Consider the following 25,427-nt stretch of genomic DNA (forward strand, 5'->3'; position numbering starts at 1 on the left):
ACGTCCTTTATATGTAGATCTGAATTTCTGTTTTCTTTTTTTCCGAAGAATTTCCTTTATATATATTGTAGTGTGTGTATGCTCATAATGAATTCTCCAGGCTTTTGTTTGTCTCAAAGCCTTTTGATTTTATTTTTGAAAGCTATTTTTCTTAGTATAGAATTCTAGTTTGACAGTTTTCCTTTTCTTTTTTTCCTTTTTCCTGTATTTTAAACTTCTCTCTCCTGTGTCTCTGGGTTTTATTTGGTTTTCTTTGTTTTTTTTTTTTCTGGCTTGCCTAGCTTTGGGCAACAGTTATGCTATTATTCTTATCTTTGTTTCTGTGTTTTATTTTTCTCTGTATATTTACAAAATATTTTTCTTTGTCCCTGGTTTCCAGCTGCTTGGAGTTTATGAGCTTCTTGGATCTCTGGGTTTATGGTTTTCATCAAAGCTGGAAAGATTTAAGCCATTATTTCTTGAAATTTTCTTGATTTTGGCACCTTTGTTTTTTTATTCTGTGGATTTCTAACTACCTGTATATTGTATCTCTTTATGTTACCTTTCAGGTTATTGATGCTGTATTCATTTTTTATGTGTGTTTTAGATTATTTCCTATTGCTTTTTTAATTGCTATATATAATTTCTTTTTCAGTGTCTAAATCTATTGTTAATGCCGTGCACATGAAATTTTAATTTGAGATATTGTAGTTTTTTGAGATTTAGTCTTGATATATGGTCTTTATTTTTATAATATGGCTCTTTTGAGATACTGTTTTCTGACCCTTCTAACTTGGCAGGACTGAAATTCCAAAAACTTATCCACTATAGATGGCAGTTGTCAAAATCTGTGCTTGGCTCTTTTAGCTTCTAGCTGTTGTTTTTCCCCTGGGCTCCTTGCAGTCTTCTCTCTCATGAGTGTACTTTTGGAGTCAGTCAAAAATTTGAGTGGTATGTGTATGCAAGTTTTGGTACTCCAGTCTTTCCAGGATATGCAACCTTGAATTTCAGCCATTGTCATAGATCCTAGACCTTGCCCTCTGGCTTCTCAGGTCAGTTGGACTCTAACTTTCTACTTGAGATTTATTTTCTGCTGCCAGATTTGTGAGTAACTTCATGGTAAAAGCCTTAACAAATGTGGATCATAGCCAGTGTAATTTTTTATGTAAGTTATCTACTGTTCATAAGAAATTACTCTGAAGCATAGCTCTTAAAAATCACTCATTTACTACTGTCTTTGTTTAGAATCAGGCACAACTTAGCTGGATCATCTGATTCAGGGTTTCTTCCCAAGATCTTTTACTCAAGGTGGTAGCCAGGGCTGGGGTGCCATCTTGAAGTCATGTCTGGTAAAGGCTCCACATCTGAGCCCATGTGGTTGTTTTTAGGATTCATTTGCTTGCAGGGTGTTGAACTAAGGACTTCAGCTTCTTGCTGGCTGTTGGCTGGAAACTGCCCTCAGTTCTTTGCCACATGGATCTCTCTAGCATGGCAGCTTGCTTTATCAAAGAATGCAAGCTGAGAAGGCAGTAGAGAGAGTGGTAGCAAGATAAGAGCATAGTCTTTTGTAACCTAATCACAGATGTGACATCTCCTCACTGTTCTTATATTCTCTTCCTTAGAAACATGTCACTGAGTTCAGTGCACACTCAGGGGAGGGTTAATTATGCAGTGTATATAGTTATACATGAGATAGGGTTATTGGGGCCATCTTAAAAGTCTGCTTAGCATAGTTCCCTTTTTGCAGGAGTTGAATTTGTTCTAGTTTCTGCTTTGAATCTCTCTGCATGCTTTTGTATAGTGTTATTAAAATAATTTATCCAGGGTGCCTTGGTGGCTCAGTCAGTTAAGCAACTGCCTTTGGCTCAGGTCATGATCCTGGAGTCCCAGGATTGAGTCCCACATTGGGCTCCCTACTCAGTGGGTAGTCTGCTTCTTCTTCTTACCCTCCCCTACCTTATGCTCTCTCTCTCTCACTCTCAAATAAATAAATAAAATTTAAAAATAAAATAATTTATCTAGTACTCCATTATTACCATTAGTCAGAAGACCAATATTTGACTCTTTAGATCTTAACCCCAACTCTCTTGGGACAAAAATGTTCTATGATGACAATATTTTCTTACCTGTTTATTTTTTTCCCAATTAACCAAAAATTTTTACCTGTATGTCTCACTGATATCTTAAATACAGCATGATCAAAATATAACTCCTTACCAAACACTTCTCTTCCTTTTGGGTTCTGTTTCTCTGTTTTAATTACGTCATTATTTTCTCTGTCAACTCAGGTTCAAGATCTTGGAATTAGGATTTTTTTTTCGTATTCTAGATCGGGTCAAATGTGGCCTAATCACCAGACAGGTTGCTGGCCGACCAGTTTTTTTTTTTGTCACCAGTTTGTCACAAGTTAACAATAAATCAAAAGCAAGCATTTAGAATCTTGTATCAACAATGTGACATTGCTGGAACATCCAAGAATGCAATTTTGTGTTTTACAGAATGTAGGTCCACAACCACCTGTGAAAGAAACAAAACCGCTTTGTTGTATATAATTTACTACATCCCTATTGCTATTTCCATGTCTCTTAGTTGCTTGTGTAGGGGCCTGTTCATTCAACTGCTTGTGATTATTCACTGTAGGCCCTCATATTGTATTATTCAGGCTAATTGCAATAGCTTCCTAATAGACTGTGCTTCCTAATTCTGCCTTCTCCAATCCATTCCTTCAAATCTGTGAGAAAATAGACTTTTAGAATAATGTTCTGCTTGTTCAGAAACTTTAAATTGTACCTTATTACCTGATCAAAAAGGTCCATATTCCTTAGTTTGGTATCTGGGATTCCAAATGTGTTTTCTTTTCCTTTCTCCCTCTAACATGTCCTGTGTTTCAGTTCATATATGCACATAGTTCCTCCTTGCTGCTCCAGACACTCTTATTTCCAGCTGTCTTTCCTTGCTTTACTTTTGTTTACAGCCTTAACATTTTCAGTGTTATTAACAATTAGAGCACTTTCCTTATTTTCTGATGCTTCCTTTGGCGCATACTAGAATGTAAGTAAGCTCCTTGAGAATAGACTTTATTTTGTTCACTGCTTAATTTCTAGTAGATACACAGTAAATTTTTGTTGAGTGATGAAGTGAATGAGATGGTCACCCTAAAGATAAAGAACTTTGATAATGAAAGGCCTTGAATATCTTTAAAGAATGGCTTCTTAATGGTAAAATTTCATAAGCAGAGCCCTCTCTGGCTTCCATCAAATCACGTGTTGTCTCTTACTAATTTTAAGTTTCATGGGAACAGGTATTCAGTGTCTTGTAGTCTTTTTGTATCTTCAGGGCCTAGTATTGTGCCTGGTAAAGAGAACATAAACATAGGAATTTTTTTCAGACTGATTGAATTAATGCTTTTAGAGCAGTAATTTATTTTCTGTTACGTTTTAGGGACAATAGTGTATCCAGATGTTTGTATAGTAATGTTTCTTTGTTCCTGGTTAAACCCCACACATTTAGTTTGTAACTTATTTAATCAAGTATTTGTTAAGCTACTCTGAACAAAGCCACATATAAAATATTTTTAACAATTACTAAAAGTCAAAGATCTTTCTAAAATAAGATGTGGAAAAAGTGGAAACTTAAAAAAGTTCCAAATATTCCTTAGGAATTTGGTACTTAAATGCATTTTAATAACTTGCAGTCTCCAGAAGGGGAACATTTTTTTTCTCTTCCTAAAATCACTCTTCTGTTGTTTGATGAACATTATAATGTTTTATATCTCAACTATCTGACTTCTAGATATCAGGCATCCTGTGTCCCACTTCTTTTTGCATGTGTAACACTTCCTGTATTACAAAATGAAAATGGGTTTAATATATTAGAGTAACCTGGGAGGCTATATTGCTCAGAGAAATAGCAGGAAGAATTCCAACAAGAGTCTAGACAGTGTTGTCACCTTTGAGAAGGAATATGTCCAGTTTGCTTCATTGTCTGGATATAGGGTAACACCATGCTTAAAAAGTCTTGGGTATAGTGTGCAACCTTTGCCTCCTCTAAAGACAAGGCAAAAAGAGAATAAGTTTTTCAAAGTGGAATTAATTTAGACTTTAGAGAATTTCCACAGAGGAAAAAAAACAACATTTTACTAAGATATGTTGAAGATAATCCATCTAACACAAATTTAAGGAATGGCTTTTTCTGGTTTTATGCCATGGTTTAGTTTAAGGCATGTCCAAAGCAGGTGCTTGGGCCAGAGGCTTTTTTTTTTTAATCTTTTTATTGATACATCATAAATGTACAACTGAAGACTGTTTGCAAACTGTATGGTATCAGTATCCAAATTAAAAAAATAGAACAGTAAGACCACCCATGAGATCCGTCTATCAGTCACTATTCCCATGAAGAGTAAACTTAGTATACGGACTTCTACTAACAGTTAATTTTCTTTGTTTTTATATAAATGGATCCTTAATCTGTATATGTTTTTGTGTTTGAATTCTCCTCTTGGCATTATTCATCATAATTGGTGTATGTAGTTAGAGATAGTTTTATTCTTGTTATTGCATAATATCTCATTGTGTGAGTATGCCACTATTTATTTATCCATTCTGTTGTTTGGTACTTTGTAATTTGGAGCTAATACAAATAGTGCTACTATGTTACTGTAATATAAGTCTCTTGGTAAATATATGGACTCATTTCTGTTGAATATATCCCTAACAAAAGAATTGGAGTCTATGATTTTCTTGCCTCCCTGATTACCTCTTATTGTTATTTCTTCTCCTTCTTCCTTCTTTCTTTCTCTCTCTCTTCCTTCCTCCCTCCCTTCCTTCCTTTCTTTCCTTCCATCTTCTTGTCTTTGTTTCTGACCATCTTTTTAAATCTAGCTTTTCCTAATCCACCCAGCCAGAATCTTCCTTCTCTATTTGCCCACCCCCCCTTTTTTTTTTTTTTTAAGATTTTTATTTTTAAGTAATCTCTATATCCAATGTGGGGCTTGAACCCACAATCTTGAAATCAAGACTTGCATGCTCCAGTGACAGCCAGCCAGGTGCTCCCTATCCATCACTTTGTGTATGTGTTTATACCGCCTACTTTTAAAATTTTTTTTCTAAGTAAATTCCACAAACTCATGACTCTGAGATTAAGCCTTGAGCTGAGATCAAGAGTCAGATGCTTAACTGACGAGCCACCCAGGTGCCCCTATATACTTCCTACTTTATGTTTACAGCATTCTACTTGTATATGTTTTTATGTAGATCTTAATTTTCCAGGATAGAGTTTATTTTTTGAGGGAAAACATTATCACATTATTATTGCTTTTCCATAAGTCTCCCTTATATCCTGTAAGATTCTTTCAAAATACCACCACCATCACTACATCCTATTAGAATGGCTAAAATCCAAAACACTGACAACACCAAATGTAGATGCAAACTCTTACTTGTCACTGGTGAGAATGCACAATGGTATAGACACTTGGAAGACAGTTGGCAAATTCTTTCAAAGCTAAACATAGTCTTACTATTACAGTCCATCAGTCATGCTCCTAGTTATTTACCCAAATGAGTTGAGAACATGTCCATACAAAAAACAACACAAAATGTTTTTAGCAGTTTTATTCATAATTGTTAAAAATTAAAAGCAGCCAAGATATCATTCAGTAAATGAATGGGTAAACAAACTGTGGTAAAACCATACAATGGAATATTGTTCAGTGATAAATGAACTATCAAGCTACTAAAAGACATAGAGGAACCTTAAGTGCATATTTTTGAATGAAAGAAGCCAATCTGAAAAAGTCTACATCTTATGTGATTCCAGCTATATATTAACATTCTGGCTTAGGCAAAAGTAAAAGATCAGTGGTTGCTAGGGGCTCTGGGAGAGGGAAAGAGGGGTGAGTGTGTAGATGGAACACAGGATTTTTAGGCTAGGTTTTTTTTTTTTTTTTTTTTAAGATTTTATTTATTTATTTGAGGGAAAGAGTGAGGGAGAGGGTGAGAAAATCTGAAGCAGGCTCTGACTGAGCACAAAGCTCAATGTGGGGCTAGATCCCCCAGCCATGAGATCATGACCTGAGCTGAAACCAGAGTTGGATGCTTAACTGACTGAGTCACGCAGGTGCCCCTATTTAAACTATTCTATATGATACCTGTAATGATGGGTACACCATATTATATATTTATCAAGGCCCCTAGAATTGGGCAACACAAAGAGTGAATGCTAATATAAAATAAGAACTTTCAGTTAATAATATTAATGTATCAATATTGATTTATCAACTGTAACAATGTACCACTTCATGGAAGATGTTAATAGGGGAAACTCTGTGCAGGGGAAAGGATCTATGGGAACTCTCTGTACTTTCTGTGTAGTTTTTCTGTAAACCTGAAACTATAAACTATAAAACTATAAAAACAATAATAAACACTCTTACTACGATTACCACTCATTTCTTAGTCAAAGCTGAACTCTTTATCTTAGCCTACAGATCAGATCAGTGGATCTGATCCAGGGCTACTTTATCTCCTACCACCTGATTCCTTAATCATGATTCTAGCCACATTGACCTTCTGTTGCATTTTGAACTCTATAGCCTCATAGCCTTTGTGCTTGTTCTTCACTCAGCCTGGAACATTCTTCCCCGAGAATTCTCATTGTTTCTTCCCTCTCCCATTATTTGGGTCCATTTTCTTTTCTTTTCTTTTTCTCTCTCTCTTTCTTTCTCTCTCTCTCTCTTTCTTTCCTTTCATTTATTCCAGAGAGAGAATGAATGAGAAACACGCAGGAGTGTGAGAGTGCGGGAGCATGTAGGAGCAGGGGACGGGTCAGAGGGAGAGAGAATCCTGAAGCACAGGTCTGTTTGCAAATGGCACTTCATCAGCATTTCTTTCCCTTTTACTTATTACCAACACCTTCACTCTCTTTCCCCATCACATTCTTTTATTTTTATCTTGCTTTATTTTCTTTGATAGCTCTTAATACTTCCTCGCTTGATTACTTGTTAATTTGTTTTTTCCTTATTAAAATATAAGTTCTATGGAGGCAGGCATTTTATCTTTTTTTTTTCTTCTATTACTGTATCCTCATCCTCTGGGATAGTGTCTAGTAAGTGTTTCATAAGCATTTGTAGAGTGGATAAATGAATGAAGTCCATGTTCTCTCTGTAGGCAAATGTGTGGGAAGTCAAATTTAAAATCAAAAGATTGCTTAATGAGTGTGGAATATGAGTCATAAGATGCGTAATATTAATGGCTGATGTTAACAGTATGATAGCATGATGCATTTGTTTTCACTAAAAGATATATCTGCTCCATAGATGGGGAACTTCTGTTATGGGTCAGAAAATGCTCTTCTGTGAACAGTGTAGGAGAGACTGCTAGTGTTTACCTCTTTGAATCTCCCTTTTTTCTCTTTGAATAAAAAAATGTACAAAATGAAGAAAAATCACAAAATACAAATGAATAAAGTAGGAAATAAAAACCACTCTTAAACCCATTCAGAGGCAAGTCACTTTTAAACCTTAGTTATTATCTTTGAGAACCATTTGGGATGGATTTACATATTGTTTTGTTTTGTTTTTATCATATTTGAATCCTATGTGGTGAAACATGTTTAAAAGTACTATGTAGCTGGACAGAGTATAGAAATAACAAGTTGTGTATAAGTATTTCATGAACTGCTTATATATTTAATATTTGAATTACTTACAAATTATAATGTAGGCTCTTATCTTGACACAATGTCTAATACAGAATTTGTCATATATTCACAATTTTCAAATGTTTCTAATTATTTGACTATGGACAAGAGGAGCTTGGGCAGTTACGAGTGTTAACTCCAAAGAAAAGAGATCTTAAACACATCCCTCCACCAACATTAAAAATGTTTTGTTAATTGCATTAAATACAAAGTTTTGGATTAGTTTTGAAAATATTTTAGATTTTTATGGGAACTATGTATAAATTATAAACTTCCCTGAAGTTTCTTAGACTTTTTCTTTGGACTGAACAAAATCTATTCTGAAAATGTTCTTCGTGGTTCCTAAAATTTATATGTAGATGTTGGGAAAAGCCTAAAATAACTTTGAGATTTTACTCCCAATAATATAGGTAATTTCATTTTGAGTGTACTGTATTTCAGGGACTAACAGACTAGATTTTAAAATCATGTTATTTTTTTCTGTGCTGTTTAAAAAAATTAAATCACATTTCCTGAGTTTTAAGCACTTTGAGAATATTTAGGGATTACTAAATTGTGAGAAAGAAGTATTAGTGTTATTAGGTGATGCTATTCCTAATGTGTCACTATTACCATGATATCCTGACTTTGCAGAGAGTTGTATTGCTGGAGGATAACTTTCTGGAGAGAATATATGTTTAAAATAATCCAGTTGCCAGGTGGTGACTTACACACATCAAAAAAGTTTAACTTTAATTGGGTCTCGATGATTATATTTTGCTTTTTAAAAACACTTCTTAGTTTTAATATTAGGTAGTCATATGCAAATTTCTGTCCTAAAATGTTAGTAACTAATTTGTTTTTATGTTCAGAGATGTCAAACTGGCATCCTGAATACTGAAAAAAAGCCCACAAACATGTTCAGTAACACAGTGTTTTGTTCTGTTTTAACCTAAGAATTAGTTGTTAGCATTTTAGCATTTGAAGATTTTATTTGAAGATCTAGATTTCCAGCTTCGTTTGAAAAATGTGAGGATTGGACGGTATTGAACTTTCTTACTCCAATGTAGCAGTGATTCTCAACTGAGAGCAATTTTTGCAGTGTTGTGACAGAGGACATTTGTTAATGTCTAGAGACAGTTTTGATTGTTATTATTTGGGAGGTGCTATTGGCATCTAATGAGTAAAGGCTGGGGGTGCTGCTTATGCCCCAGACAGCCTCATATAGCAAAGAATTACCCAGTCCAAAATGTCATGGTACTGAAGTTGAAAGTCCTGCAATATAGTGGTAATGGATCTGAGTTGAATCCTAGCTGTTCCAAATGGGTAAAGTTAGTCATAGTCTTCTTCCAGTTTGTTTTATTTACTTGCCTCAACTCTGTACACTTTTGGGCTTGTGTATCTTCTTTAGAATAGTAGAAGTTATTTTCATAGGTACTAAATTTCAAATATTTATTAGAAAAGATGATGGCAAATTTTAAAAAAGTATTTTATTACCTCTGGCTTTAAGAGTATTAGAATCCAAATTTTATCTTCCTCAGTTTGTCTTCTTTTATTCTTTAAGTTAACATGATGCTATGTACTAAGCACTGTACTAGATACAGAGATAAATAGGTATACAAACTTTAATGATTGTTATGTTTTGGAGAATTGTTCGATTTACCATTATGTAATTTAAAGTGAGTTTTTGAAAACAACATGCAGTTGAGTCTTTCTTCTTTTATCCTCTCTGACAGTCTCTTGGTTTTTATTTGGTGCATTTAGATTATTTACATTTACAGTGTTTACTGATGAGTTGGATAAATATCAGTTATATTTGTAACTATTATTATTAGCTGAACTTATTTTTGTCGTTCATCATTTTTTTTGCCTTATCTGGTTTTATTTTTTCCTAAAGATTTTATTTATTTATTTGACAGACAAAGATCACAAGTAGGCAGATGAGGCAGGCGGTGAAGGGGGAGGAGCAGGCTCGCTGCGGAGCAGGAAGCCGGATGACGCGGGGCTGCATGACACGGGCTGGATCCCAGGACCCTGAGATCATGCCTGAACCGAAGGCAGAGACTTTAACCACTGAGCCACCCAGGCGCCCCAGCCTTATCTGGTTTTAATTGAACATTTTATTCATTTTCTCTCTTAACATATTGCTTATACTTCTTTTAATTTTATTTGTATGTATGTGGTCATCCTGGTATTTACAGTATGCATTTATAGCTGATTATAAGTCTGCTTTCACATAATGCTGTACCACTTCATAGGGGTAATGCGGTTACCTTAAAACAATATTCCCAGTTCCTCCCTCTTGTCCCTTATAACATTGCTGTCATTCATTTCATTGATCCTTAATCTGTAATCATCTAATATATTGTTGCTACTAATACTTTGAACAAACCAATATCTGTTAGATCAATTAAAAGTAAGAAAATATTTGGGGCACCTGTGTAGCTCAGTCGTTAAGCATCTGCCTTTAGCTCAGGTCGTAATCCCAGCTGGGGTCCTGGGATCAAGTCCCACATTGGGCTTCCTGCTCAAAGGAGAGTCTGCTTCTTCCTCTGCTCCTTCCTCCCCCAAGTGTGCTCACTCTCTGCTCTCTCTCTAGCAAAAATAAGCCTTAAAAAAAAAAAAAGTGAGAAAATATTTTACCTTTATTACTTCTCCAATGCTCTTCTTTTATATAGATCCAAGTTTCTAACCTATATCATTTTCCTTCTTTTTGAAGAACTTCTTTTAGTATTCTTGTAAGACAGGTCTGCTGGTGACAAACTCCCTCAATTTTTGTTTGTCTGAGAAAGTCTATTTTTCTTTTACTTGGAAGGATAATTTCAATGGATACAGACTTTAGGTTGGTTGGGTTTGTTTTTTTTTTTTCTTTCAAGACTTTAAATATTTCATTGCATTCTCTGTTTGCTTACATGCTTTTCTGAAGAGAAGTCTGAATATATGGTTTTTATCCTTGTTTCTCCAAAAGTAAGGTGCTTTTATCCTCTAACTTCTTCCAAAATTTTGTCTTTGCCTTTGATTTTCTGCAGTTGGAATATGCAATGCCTAGGGAAAAACAGGAAAGGATTTTTCTTCTGTCTTCACCCTGAAAACCTGGGTGGTAAAGCACAAGGGTCCAGTTTCTCCACCTCCTTGCCAACATTTGTTATTTTCTGTTTTTTCTGATTATAGCCATTCTAGTGGGTGTGAAGTGGTGTCTCATTGTGGTTTTGATTTGATTATTCTAATGATTAGTGACGTCGAGCATCTTTTCATGTATTTATTGGCCATTTGTATATTTTTTGGAGAAATGTCTATTGAAGTTCTTTAACCATTTATAAATTGGGGACTTGCTGAATTGTAAGAGATCTTTTATTTTGGATATTAATCCTTTTTGCAAATATTTTCTCCCTTCTGTCGGTTGCCTTTTCATTCTTTTGATAGTGTCCTTTGATGCACGTATGTTTTTAATTTTGATGAAATTCAGTTTACCTGTTTTCTCTTTGTTACCTGTGTTTATAGTAATACGGCTTAATGATGTGCCCTAGACGCATTGTTTTTTCAGTTTCATGCGCTTTATTTGCTTATCTTATTAACTTATTAACTTATTAACTAATGCCTTTGGGAAAAAAGGGAAGTCATGAGAGAACCAATGTAGCTGTTACAAATTAGTTTTTTTTTTTTTTTTAATTTTTTTATACAAATTAGTTTTTGAATAGTACTTTCGAATAAAGAATTCTGCAAGAAAGAATGTTGCAGAATAACACTAAGAATAATCTAAATTGCCAGTACAGCCCTTTCAACTAGAATGTGGAGAAATATACCTTATTTTCTATCCTTGTGGAGTACTATTAAAATCTAGAAGCAGTTTTTGACTTATAATCTCACTTTGTATATTTATATAACAGAACATATGCCTATTTGAGATTTTATATATATATTTTGAGGTAGAAGGTGACCGTCGAATTCAAGATGAATCTAATATATTACTGTGTTGAATTTGGTTAAAAAAAATTAGTGAGCGCTACTTAAAGTATGGAATATACAAACATAAATGTGGTTGATTGGTTATTTAAAACTACATGTGTAATATTAGTTGGCGGTTATTTATATTTTTAACTTTATCAGATGTCATTTTCTTCTTTTTTTATTGAGGTATAATTGACAGATTACATTAGTTCTAGGCGTACAACATAATGATTCAATATTTTAAGATGTCCTTTTCTAATAAGTTTCAGAGCTTGTGTTTGATTTTTACATTTTCCATAAAGGTATAATTATGATATAGAAATGAAGAGTTTTTTTTTTCTTTCCTTCAGTATTAATGTATTCTTTAATAATTCTTGTTAAATTTTTATGTTGGCCAATTTTACAGGTGAATTATGTAACCTCATTACGCTGGATGTAGCTCACAATCAACTTGAACACCTCCCAAAGGAGATTGGAAACTGCACACAGATAACCAACCTTGACTTGCAGCACAATGAACTGCTAGACCTCCCAGATACTATAGGTATGGATTATATTGATAGTCATTTATAGCTACCTGAACATTAGAAAGACTATTTTTGGTGCATTTCTATAATAAAAGTTAAAGGATTAAAATTCACTATTGTCAAAATAGCAAGACTTTTTATTTCCATTTCTAACTAGGTTTTAGGAAATGAATTTGATCAGATTATAAAGAAGATAGAATTTGGAATATTGAATATTGAGTATATATTTTATTAAAGCTGTTGAAATTGCAGAATGGGTGCATTTTTGTTTTTGCTTATTTCAGAATGTTCCGTGCTATTATATAGGGTGTGGTCTCTTCTTTGCTAAAGCAAACATACTGAAAAAATAAAACCACTGCTGTTTAGTCTTTAAAACAAGGGCAGTGTAACTTAAAGCTTGTTCATTTCCACTGTTGAAGGGGCTAAGAGAAGAGATGCCTTGAAGTACAAAATGTGTTTCAAAGACTTAGCCAGACTCAAAAAGTTGAAGTGTCCTTGCTATGAAATGTTCTGTATTTACACAGTTTTATTTTTCTAAATGTCCATAAATTTATACAAACAGTAAAGCAAATTTTTAAAAGTTTGGACACCTTTTTAGTTACTGTTGTGTTATAGGATACTGTAATGTTTATTTAGGAAAATTACACCTGGACTTAATTTTTGTAATTGCAGTAATGAACATTTATGAGGTTCTGTTATTATATCATAAGAGGCCTATAACGGTGATATCTTTCTCCAGAAGGATTTTTGTTTGTTTCTGTCAGGTACCTAAGTGACCACTTGAATCCATCTGTATCCTAAGGTTTGAAATTTTTCTGGTCCCCCAGGTCATTCCCAGGTAATCTGTAGACTGATTGGAGGACTATTTTACCTCTGGTTTACCCTTATTGCTGGGGAGAGAACCCTGTAGTATCCCAGTTGGTACTGATTTCTAGACTTCCCACCCTTGGCTGGTTGTAGATTTTGACTCTAGGCAGAAAAACATGCCTTATCAGCTGTGTCTTCCAGTTAGAGAAGCACTCTTAGGACAAAATTTTCTCCATTATTTGCTTATTTCTTGGGTTTCCAGCTGGTATCTGGCCTGGTAATTAGTCATTATCTTGTTAGCTCTCTGATTTTTGTTTTGGAAGTATATTTAACTTTTTTTGGTGGGAGGGTTTATCTGAATTAGCTAGTCTATCATTACTTGAAACAGAAGCAATTATTAAGGAGTTTTTTAATATGTTACAATAAACTGTTCTAGGTGGCAGGACAACTAATCTGAGACTTCTTTAGGATATAATAGCTATCCATTAGAACCTATATCTTCCTGATTCTTGGCCCCGAATTCTTTATATCACATTACTGTTTGTAGTAGCAACAGACTAAGTATTCTAGTTATCTAGTTACCTGCATTAGATTTATTTCTGAAAGGCAAGATGGTGTACAACTTACAGTGAATTATTCTACTATATTCTTAAGAATTTTACCAGATTTCCTATATAAATAAAAAAATCTGATTTCTGGATCAGTAAAGACTGCACACAATTATTTCTTGCTTTTCTTTTTTTTTAAAAAGATTTTATTTATTTATTTGACGGAGAGAGAGAGCGAGAGAGGGAACACAAGCAGGGGGAGTGGGAGAGGGAGAAGCCGGCTTCCTGCTGAGTAGGGAGCCTGATACGGGGCTCAATCCCAGGACCCTGGGATCATGACCTGAGCAGAAGGCAGACACTTAAGGACTGAGCCAGCCAGGCGCCCCTTTGCTTTTCTATCTTAAAATCTATTGAAATGGCCAGGATGAACAAAGAAAAGTGAACCTAGAAGAAAAAAAGCATAGAAAAGATATTTATTGCATTTATAAAACATGATCAGACTGGTGCAAAAAAAAGGAAATAATACATTCCTTAGAAATACCTTTGCCATATAAAGTTTAATTTAATGGGAAATACTGTGTAATAGAATGAACATATCCAAAGACCAAAATAGAAATGTGTAGGGTAAGTGTAAGAAGTCCATTAGAATCTAGAACAAAAAAATAGAAGGATACAAAGTAAGTGATGAGGAGTCATGAGAGAAAGGACTAGAAGTTCTAGAACGATAATAGAGGTAATATAATGAAGAAACAAAATAAAATATAATTCTACAGTCTTTCCCTGAACTTGACAAAAAACCCAGATAATGTGATTGATGTTCAAGAAGACATAATGAAAAAGATACATTCTGGTAGAAGTTTTAAAAATTAGATTTACTTAATTGCTTTGGATGTACCATATAGTGACATATAATGTTATAAAACCTGTTCTTTGTCTAGTTTCAGTTTCTGGGTAATGCTGGCCACATATAGTAAGTAGGAACGTGATTCGTACTCTTCAGTTTGGGGAAACAATTTGTATAAATTTGGCATTATTTCTTCCTTTAATATGTGGTAAGATTTATCAGTGAAGTCAGTGGGGCCAGGGTTTTTCTTTATAGGTACGCTTTTAAAAAAACATTTTCAATTTTGGGGCGCCTGTTGGGCGGCGGACTGGATTTTGCCGCTAGTCATGATCTCTCATGGTCCTGGGATCGAACCCTGTGTTGGTGCGGAGTCTGCTTAAGGGTTCTCTGCTCCTTCCCCTGCGCTCTCTCTCTAAAATAAATAAATAAATCTTTAAAAAATTTTCAATTTCTTTAATAGATACAGAGCTGTTTAGATTGTCACTTTTTTATTTTTTAAAGATTTATTTTAGAGAGAGGGAGGAGGGGCAGAGAAAGAGAGAGCGGGAGGGAGAGAGAGAGAGTCTTAAGCAGACTCTGCACTTAGCGCGGAGCCTTGCATGAGACTCCACCACAACCCTTAGATCACGACCTGAGCTGAAACCAAGAGTCAGAGGCTTAACCAACTGTGCCACCCAGGTGCCCCTCACTTTATTCTTTTTCTTTTCTTTCTTTCTTTCTTTTTTTTTTTTTTTAAAGATTTTATTTATTTATTTGACAGAGAGAGATACAGCGAGAGAGGGGAACACAAGCAGGGGGAATGGGTGAGGGAAAAGCAGGCCTCCCCTCGCGCAGGGAGCCCGATCTGGGGTTCTATCCCAGCACCCTGGGATCATGAACTGAAGGCAGACGCTTAACGACTGAGCTACCCAGGAGCCCCGACCCTCATTTTATTCTTTTTTTTTTTTTTTTTAAAGAATCTATTCATTTATTTGACAGAGAGATCACAACTAGGCAGAGAGGCAGGCGGAGAGAGAGAGGGAAGCAGGCTCCCCGCTGAGCAGAGAGACCAATGTGGGGCTCGATCCCAGGACCCTGGGATCATGACCCAAGCTGAAGGCAGAGGCTTTAACCCACTGAGCCACCCAGGCGCCTCCCCCCCCACTTTATTCTTGAGCAAACTTAATCATTTATGTTTTTTAAGGAATGGGTCCATTTCATTTGTCACATTTAATAGGCATAAAATTGTTTATAATATTCCCTTATTATTTTGATGTCTATAGAATCTGTTGTAATGTCAGCTTCTCTCATTCCTGGTATCAGTAACTTAGATTTTTTTTTTTTTAACTGTTTGATTAGAATTGTGTCAATTTAATTGATTATCTCTAAATTTTACTGATTTTTCTGTATTGTTTCTCTGACTTTTATTTCACTGATTTCCACTTTGACCTTTATTTTTTCCCTTTATGTGTTTTGAGTTTTATTTTTTAGTTTCTTATGGTGGAAGTTTAGAGGTCATTGATGTGAATTTTTTGTTTTTTTGTTTTTTCATGAGTTTTCTTGAATGACATATCAATATAGTTTGTGTTGTATGTTCTTACATTGAAGATTTTATCTCATGTGTGCATTTAGTGCTATAAATTTCCCCTTATGTACTGCTTTAGTAGCATTTCACCAATCCTGATCTATTGTGTTTTTCTTCTGTTCAGAATACTTTCTAATTTACTTTTCTTTTGTTGAGTAGAGTGACATAGGTGAGGCAACCAGTGCATTTATTCTACTACCTGTCCTTTTTTGTCTTTTTTTCCCCTCCTAATTTTTGTCAGATGACACTTTTTGGGACATGTAACATTTATGGTATATCTTGTTATCCTGATCTGTAGTTTTTCTTCTTAATGTTCATCAACAGTCCTGCGTTGTCATAGTTGCCCCAGTCATCTCTGGGTAGGCTCAAGTCAGTCTTACAGGAGTTTTCTCAGAAATGGTTCATAAATAAATAGTTCCCTAGTTATAGAATGTTTGTAACCTTTATACTTGAACAGTTTGGATGGATATAAAAATCATTGGGTCCAGCTTTGTTTCCTTAAGCATCTTAGTAAAACTAAGACATGGTTGTACTATCTTCTGGCATTGAATGTACAAAAGTATGAAGCCAGTCCAATTTTTTCCCATTGTGACTTAATCTTTTTGCCTGGCCACCCAGAGTACTTTCCTTTATTTCTGAAATTTAAGAACTCCATTATGTTTCTCAGTGTTGATTTTCCAGAGTCCTATTCCCTGGGATACTCTGAGCCAATCAAAATATAGGTTCAATTTTGATAGTTTTATATAGTTTATATACTTTTTATAGTTTTCTTGAATTACATAGATACACTTAGCTTCTGTTGTATGTTCTTACATTGCAAGATATGTCTGTAAGTTTGCTTATTTTGAATAACCAACTAGTTGCAACAGTAAAGGGAAAAGAATAATGCATAATCTTTTTTTATAGAAACATCATTTTTTTAAAAAGATTTCATTTATTTATTTGACAGAGATCACGAGTAGGCAGAGAGGCAGATAGAGAGAGAGAGGAAGAGAAGCAGGCTCCCTGCTGAGCAGAAGTTTTGGAAAGAAAAATAAAGTTTGTTTACTACAAATCAGACGGAACCAAAATTAAAGATGCTTGAAATGTGATAAAGTTAATATTCTTATCCCTGTCACCAATGCTTAGTCACTGTGTATTTCTTAGGATATGATTGATGCTGAACACTTTATTGCTCCTTAAATGTATCAGTCAAGTTCTAGCCTCAGGGCCTTTATTCCTCTTGGTCTCTCTGCTCAGGACTCTTTCTCCTAAATACCCACATAATTTTCTGTACTCTTTCAGCTGATCAAATATATACAGGGCATCGTTATTAGTCAGCGCTGTTCTTTCTTTCAAATAGTCCAGCAGTATTTTGTTTAATGTTTTATGCATGTGTCTGTATTTGTGTTGTGTCAAATAATAATGGAACGGGGATGAAATTAGAGTGCAAAAATGAATAGCCCTGGCAAACAGAGAAACATAGGTGGTGGTTGTGGGTGATAAAGATCTTCCATTTTCGAGGACTGGGGTCACAGTCTTTTGGATTCACTTCCTCTGACAAAGGATCACTTTTCCATGTATACTTCTTTCTCCTGGCTTTCTTAATTTTATATATCTTTCCTGCCAGAATTACTGTATTTTAAGTATGTTTCTTAATATGAAAGCATTTAGCTTCATTATTAATCTGTTGTGGTTAAGGTGTTATCTCAGAATAACATAAATGCCTGGCTTCTAGAACATTCTGCATGATCAGATTACAAATATGTATTGGAAATCAATAAGGACTGAAACATTAACAATAAGAAAATTGTAAATATTTTTACATGCTTTGGATAGTTGTCAGCAAATGGAGTATTTATAGCTGTTAATCCAAATAATAGCAGTGAGTAATATTTATTGAAATTTTTTATATTGTCATTTATTATATACCATGTATATTAAAAATTCTTTTGCCTTTTCCATCTCTCTCTCATCCCCAGTATTTTGATTGTATAGCAGAAGGTTGAGATTTGGTGAGAAATTCAAACATTTGGGTCTTAGTCTGTTATAAAACATGTCTTAATTGATTGACCTTTGAGATTCTCCCTCTCATTTATCAGAGAAGAGAAATTCACCCAAAACATTTAGTGGTAAACTTTATTAGAATATAATTTTCCTGATATTTTTCCTGTCTTTTCCTGTTCTACTTCTTGAAAAGTGTAACTTTAAAAAAAATCCACATCTATCCTGCACAGTTGATGTAAGTCCTGCAGCAGCTGCCCTACTCGCCTTTTCCTGGACTTAAAGAAAGTTGCTGTAAACTCACAATTGAAATGAGATCTTTTAACTGTCACCTGATAATCAAGTTTTCCAAAAATCACTTTATTTCCTTGCCTTTTCTTTTTCTTATAAGTAAACCGAGATGTTTTTACCCCTTTCTTTATTTAACACAAACACTCCTAGAGTAGTTTCTCACTCCTTGGCGCAGTACTCACTGCCATTTACATCCAGGCTGAGCAGTGCTAGGATCACTGACAGCTCACAGGATGTGGAGAAGTGGCAGAAGGAAGTAAGGAGGGGACAGCTGGTTGTAGTTAAGTGAGAGAGTACTTCAAAACATATTTATAGTTTCTCTGACTTAACCGTTAGTCTACCCTGTTGAATAAAATGTATATTCTCTTTCATGTAAATATTTTCTAATTCAAGAGTCCCTTATGAACGAAAGAAAAATATTAAACTTCATAACAGCAGTCATTTTGTTTCAAACTATGAACTTGGATATTAAATCTCCTGTGATCTGTAGTGATTTTATGAAACTATAGGTGGGAGGGGGGGAGGTTAGAGGTCTCAAGTAGGAAAAACTTTGGTTTTCTATTTCTTCTCAAATGAGATAGAGAGAGAAATCTGCAACAAGAACTTGCCTTCAAGGCTGGAGCACAGAACAATTCACAGAGGTCTTTTGTTGCACTGGGCTCTGAAGAAATGATACAGTAATTATGGTTATATCAACAAGTAAAGTTTAAGTAATTAGGTTTTAGGTAATTACAGTTCAGATTCATATAACAACTTTACTAGTTTTCTTTTTAATGGTGGCATTCTTTTGGGTTTTTGACATTTAAGAATTTTTATATTGCTTGCTTTTCAGTTTGCTTTCAGTTTTTTGGTTCAGTGTTTCTGGAAAAAAAAAATACCGTTGACATTATTTTCATTGTTAGAGCTGTGTGCCTGTTCTGTTGATTTTTTTTTTTTTTTTTTTTTTGCTGCTTTGTTAAAATAAAATTAAGATCATTTGAGTTGAGTTTCACTCAAGTTATACTGAATTAACCTAAAGATGCTGATTATATTTGCTGAAATTGAAAGCATCTAATTTTAATTCATAGCCATTTGATGTTGCTGTAATTTAAAAATCTGACAGCATAAGAAAGCAAGCTGTCAGAGCAGAGCACAGAACAACTTACAGTCAAAGTTAAGCACTTAAAAGCTAAATGCCAGTGAGTGGCAGTGATCAGCCTACATTTATACACAGAAGCTCAGCAATGTTGATTTTCTTTCTTAGTCACATAGCTCAACATTAAAGCAAGCCATGGCTTGATTTCTAGGTTGCAGTTTAGTTTATGATAAAACCAATCACTGAAAGAAAATGTCACACTTCTGATGTCCAGCTTTTTTCCTTGCACAAGAGAATTTGGGTATTTTATCCTTAATTTTTTTTCACCTCTTTTATTTTGTTGAGAGTCATGGATTTTGGCAAAATGTGGATGACTTAATGTGCCGTGCTCTCAGTAAAGTGATAAGAGCTTTGCACACGTGAGTTTCTCATCAGAATAGCATATTCTCTTAGGTTGCATTTTTTAAAGTTCAATTTCTACCACACCAAAAAAAAAGGTTGGGGGGGGAGAAAAAGAAAGAAAAAGTTTAGGAAAGATGGAGGTACTATTTTTGTTTAAGTAACCACTAATTTTAGTACTAGATAAAGTCATGTGGCGGTTTCACTACATCATTTTCATGTAATTTTTAAATTCTAGAAACCTATTCTGATTTTAAAAGTGAGAAGTTCAAGAGTTATTTTGCTTTTCGAAGAGAAATTTCGGGAATCTGGTTCTATTGGGCTTTTGAGTTGATAAGTATTTAGAATTTGTTATACTCATCTTTGTTATTAGAGAAAGCTTTTAGGTTTTAATGAGAATAAATCATGTTTAAACTACTGTATTTGTGTACTGCTCTGCTCTAAACAGTGACTGAATGAGAGATGTCAGTTCGAGCAAAAATATGGGGTCTTTGTGCTACTCTTCAACTGGCAGATTGCAGTGACTCCTTGGTAAATGCTTCAGCCATTTTACATTGAATCAGGCTTCTTCCATAGGGGAAGCAGTGGTGTGAAGGAAAGAAAGGGATGGTCTGTCTTCCGTTGTTGTTTTTTTTTCCCCACTAAGGTTGACTGCCTTTTCTGTCTTCCAACTTCATACAGCAAATTAAAATTTTACCATAAGATTTTTGAAGTTCTTTAAAATCAGATATTATCACTGCTTGTAGGAAAATGTCCACCATTACCGGCCTTGTTGTAGCTATAGTGGGCATGGGATAGGCAAATGATAAAATACTGATTTCTTCCTTCCCTCCCTATTTTAAAATGAGAATGGGTCAAAGAAAAGCACCTCATACAGTTTTAAGATTAAACATTTTGTTCCTAATGGAGAGAAAAATAAATAGTGAAAATGCTTTAGCTTCTGCAGTTAATTAAGAAAATACGAATGAATGCCTGCTGTGGGCTTAGCACTGAAACATTCTCTGGGGAGATGGAAATATATAAGGTTTCTTACTTACAGAGTTTTCAGCCTGTTGGGGGAAGGTTACTAATCCATGAAATGACTGACAACATAAAAACAAGTATAATTAGATGCCATTTTATCGTGAAAACAATATGCAGTCATGAGTCCGATTTATAGGGAGATCCATGAGATCTTGATAGAATGGCCAGGGAAGGCTTCTCGAACAAGTGTGTTGGACTCAGTATGGAGTAAAAATGCTTTCCATCAGCACAGTAGTATGGACAGATAGCCTGGGAGTAAGAGTGAACATATGCTTCTGTGTGAAGAGGCAGCAAGCTAACTGGAGCACAGTCCATGAAGATCTTGAAGAATGATTACTTGTTGCAAGGACCCAGCTGAGTTTGATCCTAGTTTTCCACTAACTAGGTGGTGGCTTTGATAAGTCTCTTCACATTATCTTACGCTAGAGTCTGTGCTTATTATTCTCAGATGGCTCTTATTATAAGGTGCTTCTTAGGTGTTTTTTCATCTCTTTTTAAAATCAGGGTGCTTGTTTAAGAATTCAAACCACTATGCTCTGTTTTTTCATAATCTAGCTCGTATCTACACTTTATGGAGAAGATAAACCTCACAATGTAAAATGTCTGAATGTTCTTACCTCTACGTTAGTATACAACGTCTCCATGATGTGAAATATTCATTCAAAAAGAGAATGGTATAAAGATATTGCAGTCTTTTAAATTAAAATGACTTCATAATTACAGACTTTTTCTTTATCAAAATGTTTTTAAATGGCAAAGCTGTAGAAAATTAGGAAAAAGACAAGTTCACAGAAAAAAAATTAATCTTCCATAATTCTACCATGCAGAGATAACTTAGTTTGAATGTTTTCTTTCCATTCTTTTCTACTTGTTTTTTTTTTACATTGTTGAGATCATACAAAATGCATAATTTTTCTTATCTTTTTTCACTTAACATCATAGTCTTTCACATCTTAAAATTTTTTGTAACATAATTTTATAGGTATAAAATATAGTAGAGTACAGACACATACTACAGAATAAAGTCATGTTTTGAATGTATGTACCAGTCATTGTGCTACATATCTTACACATGTTGTATTTAACCCTTAGACAACCCTATCAAGTATTTGGTATCCCCACTTTATGGATGAGGAAATAGATTCAGTTAAGTAACTTGCCCCGAGTCACATAGATAACGCAGAATTCTTTGTCTCTTGACACTGTGGTGTCTCCAGTTTAAAGAATTCTTCATATATCCTTGAATAAATGGGTTGTCCCTGTTTTTTTTTTTGCCACTACAAATATGAATATAATTATACTCCACCACAAAGCAGATTATTTTATTTTCTGCAGACCCAACTTTTAAGAAACATTTGTATCATATTCAGTGTCATAGTGCAATGATAACAATGTTCTTGCCCTTACTTCTAATCTCTAAATTCTTTGGGGCTTTGGAAAGTCATCTAATCCTCAGCTTGTTTTTCCCCACTCCGAAATTGACGTATCTTACCAGAATATCATTAGAAAGATTTAGTGAAACATCCTTCATTAATTAAGAAAGCATTTTTTTTTTCTTTTCTTTAAGATTTTATTTATTTGACAGAGCAAGCGAGCGCAAGTAGGCAGAGCGGCAGGCAGAGGAAGAGGGAGAACCAGACTCTCCACTGAGGAGGGAGCCCGATGTGGGACTCGATCCCAGGACCCTGGGATCATGACCTGAGCCAAAGGCAGCCGCTTAACTGACTGAGTCACCCTGGTGCTGCAGTTTAGAAAGCATTTTAAACACAAAATTAACTTGTCTTTGCTAAGAGATAGTTTTTTATTGTTGCCTTTAAATTCAGTTTTCTGCCTGCCTAATGGAGTCTTACTTAAACAGAACCAGCAAACTCTTGGCCCAGTTTCCAGACACTATTATAAGAAAGTAATGTAAATTAAAATAGTATACCTCTGGAATAATTCCAATTACAATTCCTACAGAAATTGAAATGTTTGCTAAGTTTTTCTGCATTATAGCTGGCTATACTTATGGTATTTAATTATCAGAATATTTTCATTATCAATGACGAATTTTTGCCTTGAAGATATAAAGAGTAAAAATTAGCTTGATATAATGATTTCTTATAACTTGAATCACTGATTTCTTCAGCAAGAGGGAAAGATGCAGATGAATGATAACTAGATAGGATTATGAGGCATAGTGACTGCCTTCCTAGGGTTTCAAGTCTTAATTTATGCTATAAGCTAATAAATATTTTCTGTAAGTATTATAGTGGTGTTACATCTAAGAAAGAAAGTTATTCAGCAACTTTTTGAAAAATGATCAAAGCAAAAATAAATGAGCAAACTTCAGAAAGATGGTGAAAGTTGGGGGGCCTGGGTGGCTCAGGTCCGGCTGTCTGCTCAGCGGGGAGCCTGCTTCCCCCTCTCTCTCTGCCTGCCTCTCTGCCTACTTGTGATCTCTCTCTCTCTCTGTATTCAATAAATAAATAAAATCTTTAAAAAAAGAAAAAAAAAGATGATGAAAGTTAAAAGACATCACAGTATTTGTCTCCAAAAGTTAAGTGTGACACAAGCATCTCCATCTGTAATTCTTTAACGCTGGTAATATTGTTTAATTTAAAACTAGAGGCTGGCCACACTACATGTGACATTGAAACATGATACCAGCTGTTGTAATTTGAAGTCAGAAAGGAAATTAACAAGTTTATCAGATTAAAAAAAATTCCTTTTTTTTATTCACAGGAAACCTGTCCAGTTTAAGTCGTCTTGGTCTGAGATACAACAGACTGTCAGCAATACCCAGATCACTGGCAAAATGCAGTGCCCTTGAAGAGCTAAATTTAGAGAACAATAACATTTCTGCTCTACCAGAGGTGAGAGGTGGTAAATCTTTACAGCTGGGTGGATAACTTGATTATTGAGATTGTCTAAATAATGAGTATGCTACAGACATTTAGCTACCACTAAAATAAATACTCCAGAGAAGAAAAAATAGGTATGATTATAGGAACATACTAATTTTTTCTTTTTTCTATATAGAAGGGAGAAACCAGAGTAAGAAATCAGTTTGCTACATTCCCATTGTAATCATCATGTAAATCTTTCTCACATCATTTTGGAACTGACAGTAGCAGCTATTAAGGAAAAGTTGTATGGTTGGTTTTAAAACTCAACTTACCCCACCCAATTCGGTTATTTAAAAAGTGCTGTAGAAAATATGGTTCACGAAAAGAATAAGCTATATAGAACACACTGTTTATTAATCATGTTAATATTAGCTGTAATACTTCCATGATCCAGATTATTACCCTGTTTATACAATAATATTAAAACTTATTTAGCATATACCAGTCACCAAAATTTGTTACTTCTTAGCACATTATTTTTAATTTGGGTTTTGTTCTATGAAAAAATATTTTTGCTTATTTTGGGCAGAATGCAGTACTCTTTTATTTTATTCTTTTGCTGCATATTATTATTTTAGCATACCCACAACTTGTATGTTTGCTTACGGTTATTGAAGCATTATGTCTTACTGTATTATTCTAACAAAAGAATGGACTTGTGGCTTACTGATTGAGCTTTGCAAAACGTCTTTTTTCCTAATAGTTAAAACTGCTTTCTATAAGTGACTCTATTTCTAGTTTTTCTGTGTGTGTGTGTGTGTGTGTGTGTGTGAATTAAAAATAAAGGTGCTTGGCGATTCACAGACCTGTACCCCTGGGGCTAATAATACATTATATGTTAATAAAGATATTAAAAGGAAAAAAAAGTAAAGGTACATTGGGCAAATGTTTTTAGATATGATTTATAAAGAACAGTTTGAGTATATAAAGCTATAGGCTTGTAGCAGTTTATAAAATAAATGTATATGATTAATTTGTTTCTATAGGGATACAGAAAAAAGTACCTATTAATTTTGCTTCTCTTATTCTGGGTGTTTGGGTTTTTAGAAAACCTTTGATCAGAATACAAAAATCAGTTTTTCAGGATTGTATTTGCTAAGATGGACCAGTTCACTAAAACTGCTGTGACAGTATCTCACCTGCAGTTTAAACGGGATTAAGGATAGAATCCACAGATTGTAGAGATAGCCCTGACAACTAGACTGTCTGGATTTTTGTCTTTCTTCGCTAGTGGTAATTTAGAATGGTAAAGATGGGCGGGGTTCTATTGTTTAAAGTCACCTCCTTTTCTAACAGTAATTAGCACAATAATTAGACCTTACTGCGATTTTTTTAGATGTGATTTGTGAGTTTAAGTAAAATTGACTGCTTTTACGATGTCAGGCTGAACATAAAGACTGGGTGTATATTAAATTTCAAGAAGTGAGAAAATTTAAAATTTATTTTTATATCTGATTATCAGTGAAGGAAAACTAATAGTTATTGGGTACCTCTTAGGATACAGACATTGTGCTAATTATAATTAGTCTCATATATAATATTTTGTGACTAAAATTAGTCAAGATTTATTTTTAGTAAAAGAATTATGAAGAAGACCGCTCCCTTCAGTCTGGCTGTGGAAGAAGTGTCTGTGTGTGTGTGTGTGTGCACAATGTGTATGCGTTTTCATTCCCACATGCATGTATTTAAAGTGGCCTCTTTTCAGATGGAGAAGCTATGGGGGAAGCCCTTGATTGGTCCTGTCCAAATCTGGGAAAGGATTAAGTCTTATTTAAAAGGCGTCTATGTGCTTTGGAAACAGCATATTCCTAATGCAAATATGTAATTATCTGCATTTATAATAAGCACAATAAAGAAAACAACAAAATCCATTA

General features: G+C 34.5%; 1 protein-coding gene across 3 annotated transcripts in view; it reads left to right on the top strand.

The window, feature by feature from the left end:
• The window catches only part of SHOC2 (SHOC2 leucine rich repeat scaffold protein), a 93,283-nt gene that overhangs the window by 54,149 nt on the left and 13,707 nt on the right, over window positions 1–25,427 (top strand). For all 3 annotated transcript variants that reach the window (XM_047703504.1, XM_047703505.1, XM_047703506.1), the window contains exons 3-4: window positions 12,011–12,148; window positions 23,390–23,520. In XM_047703504.1, the coding sequence (XP_047559460.1) occupies window positions 12,011–12,148; window positions 23,390–23,520 (269 nt within the window). The remainder of the gene's footprint in view (window positions 1–12,010; window positions 12,149–23,389; window positions 23,521–25,427) is intronic.

The sequence above is a fragment of the Lutra lutra genome, chromosome 14 (genome assembly GCF_902655055.1).
Source record: "Lutra lutra chromosome 14, mLutLut1.2, whole genome shotgun sequence".
Taxonomy (NCBI): domain Eukaryota; kingdom Metazoa; phylum Chordata; class Mammalia; order Carnivora; family Mustelidae; genus Lutra; species Lutra lutra.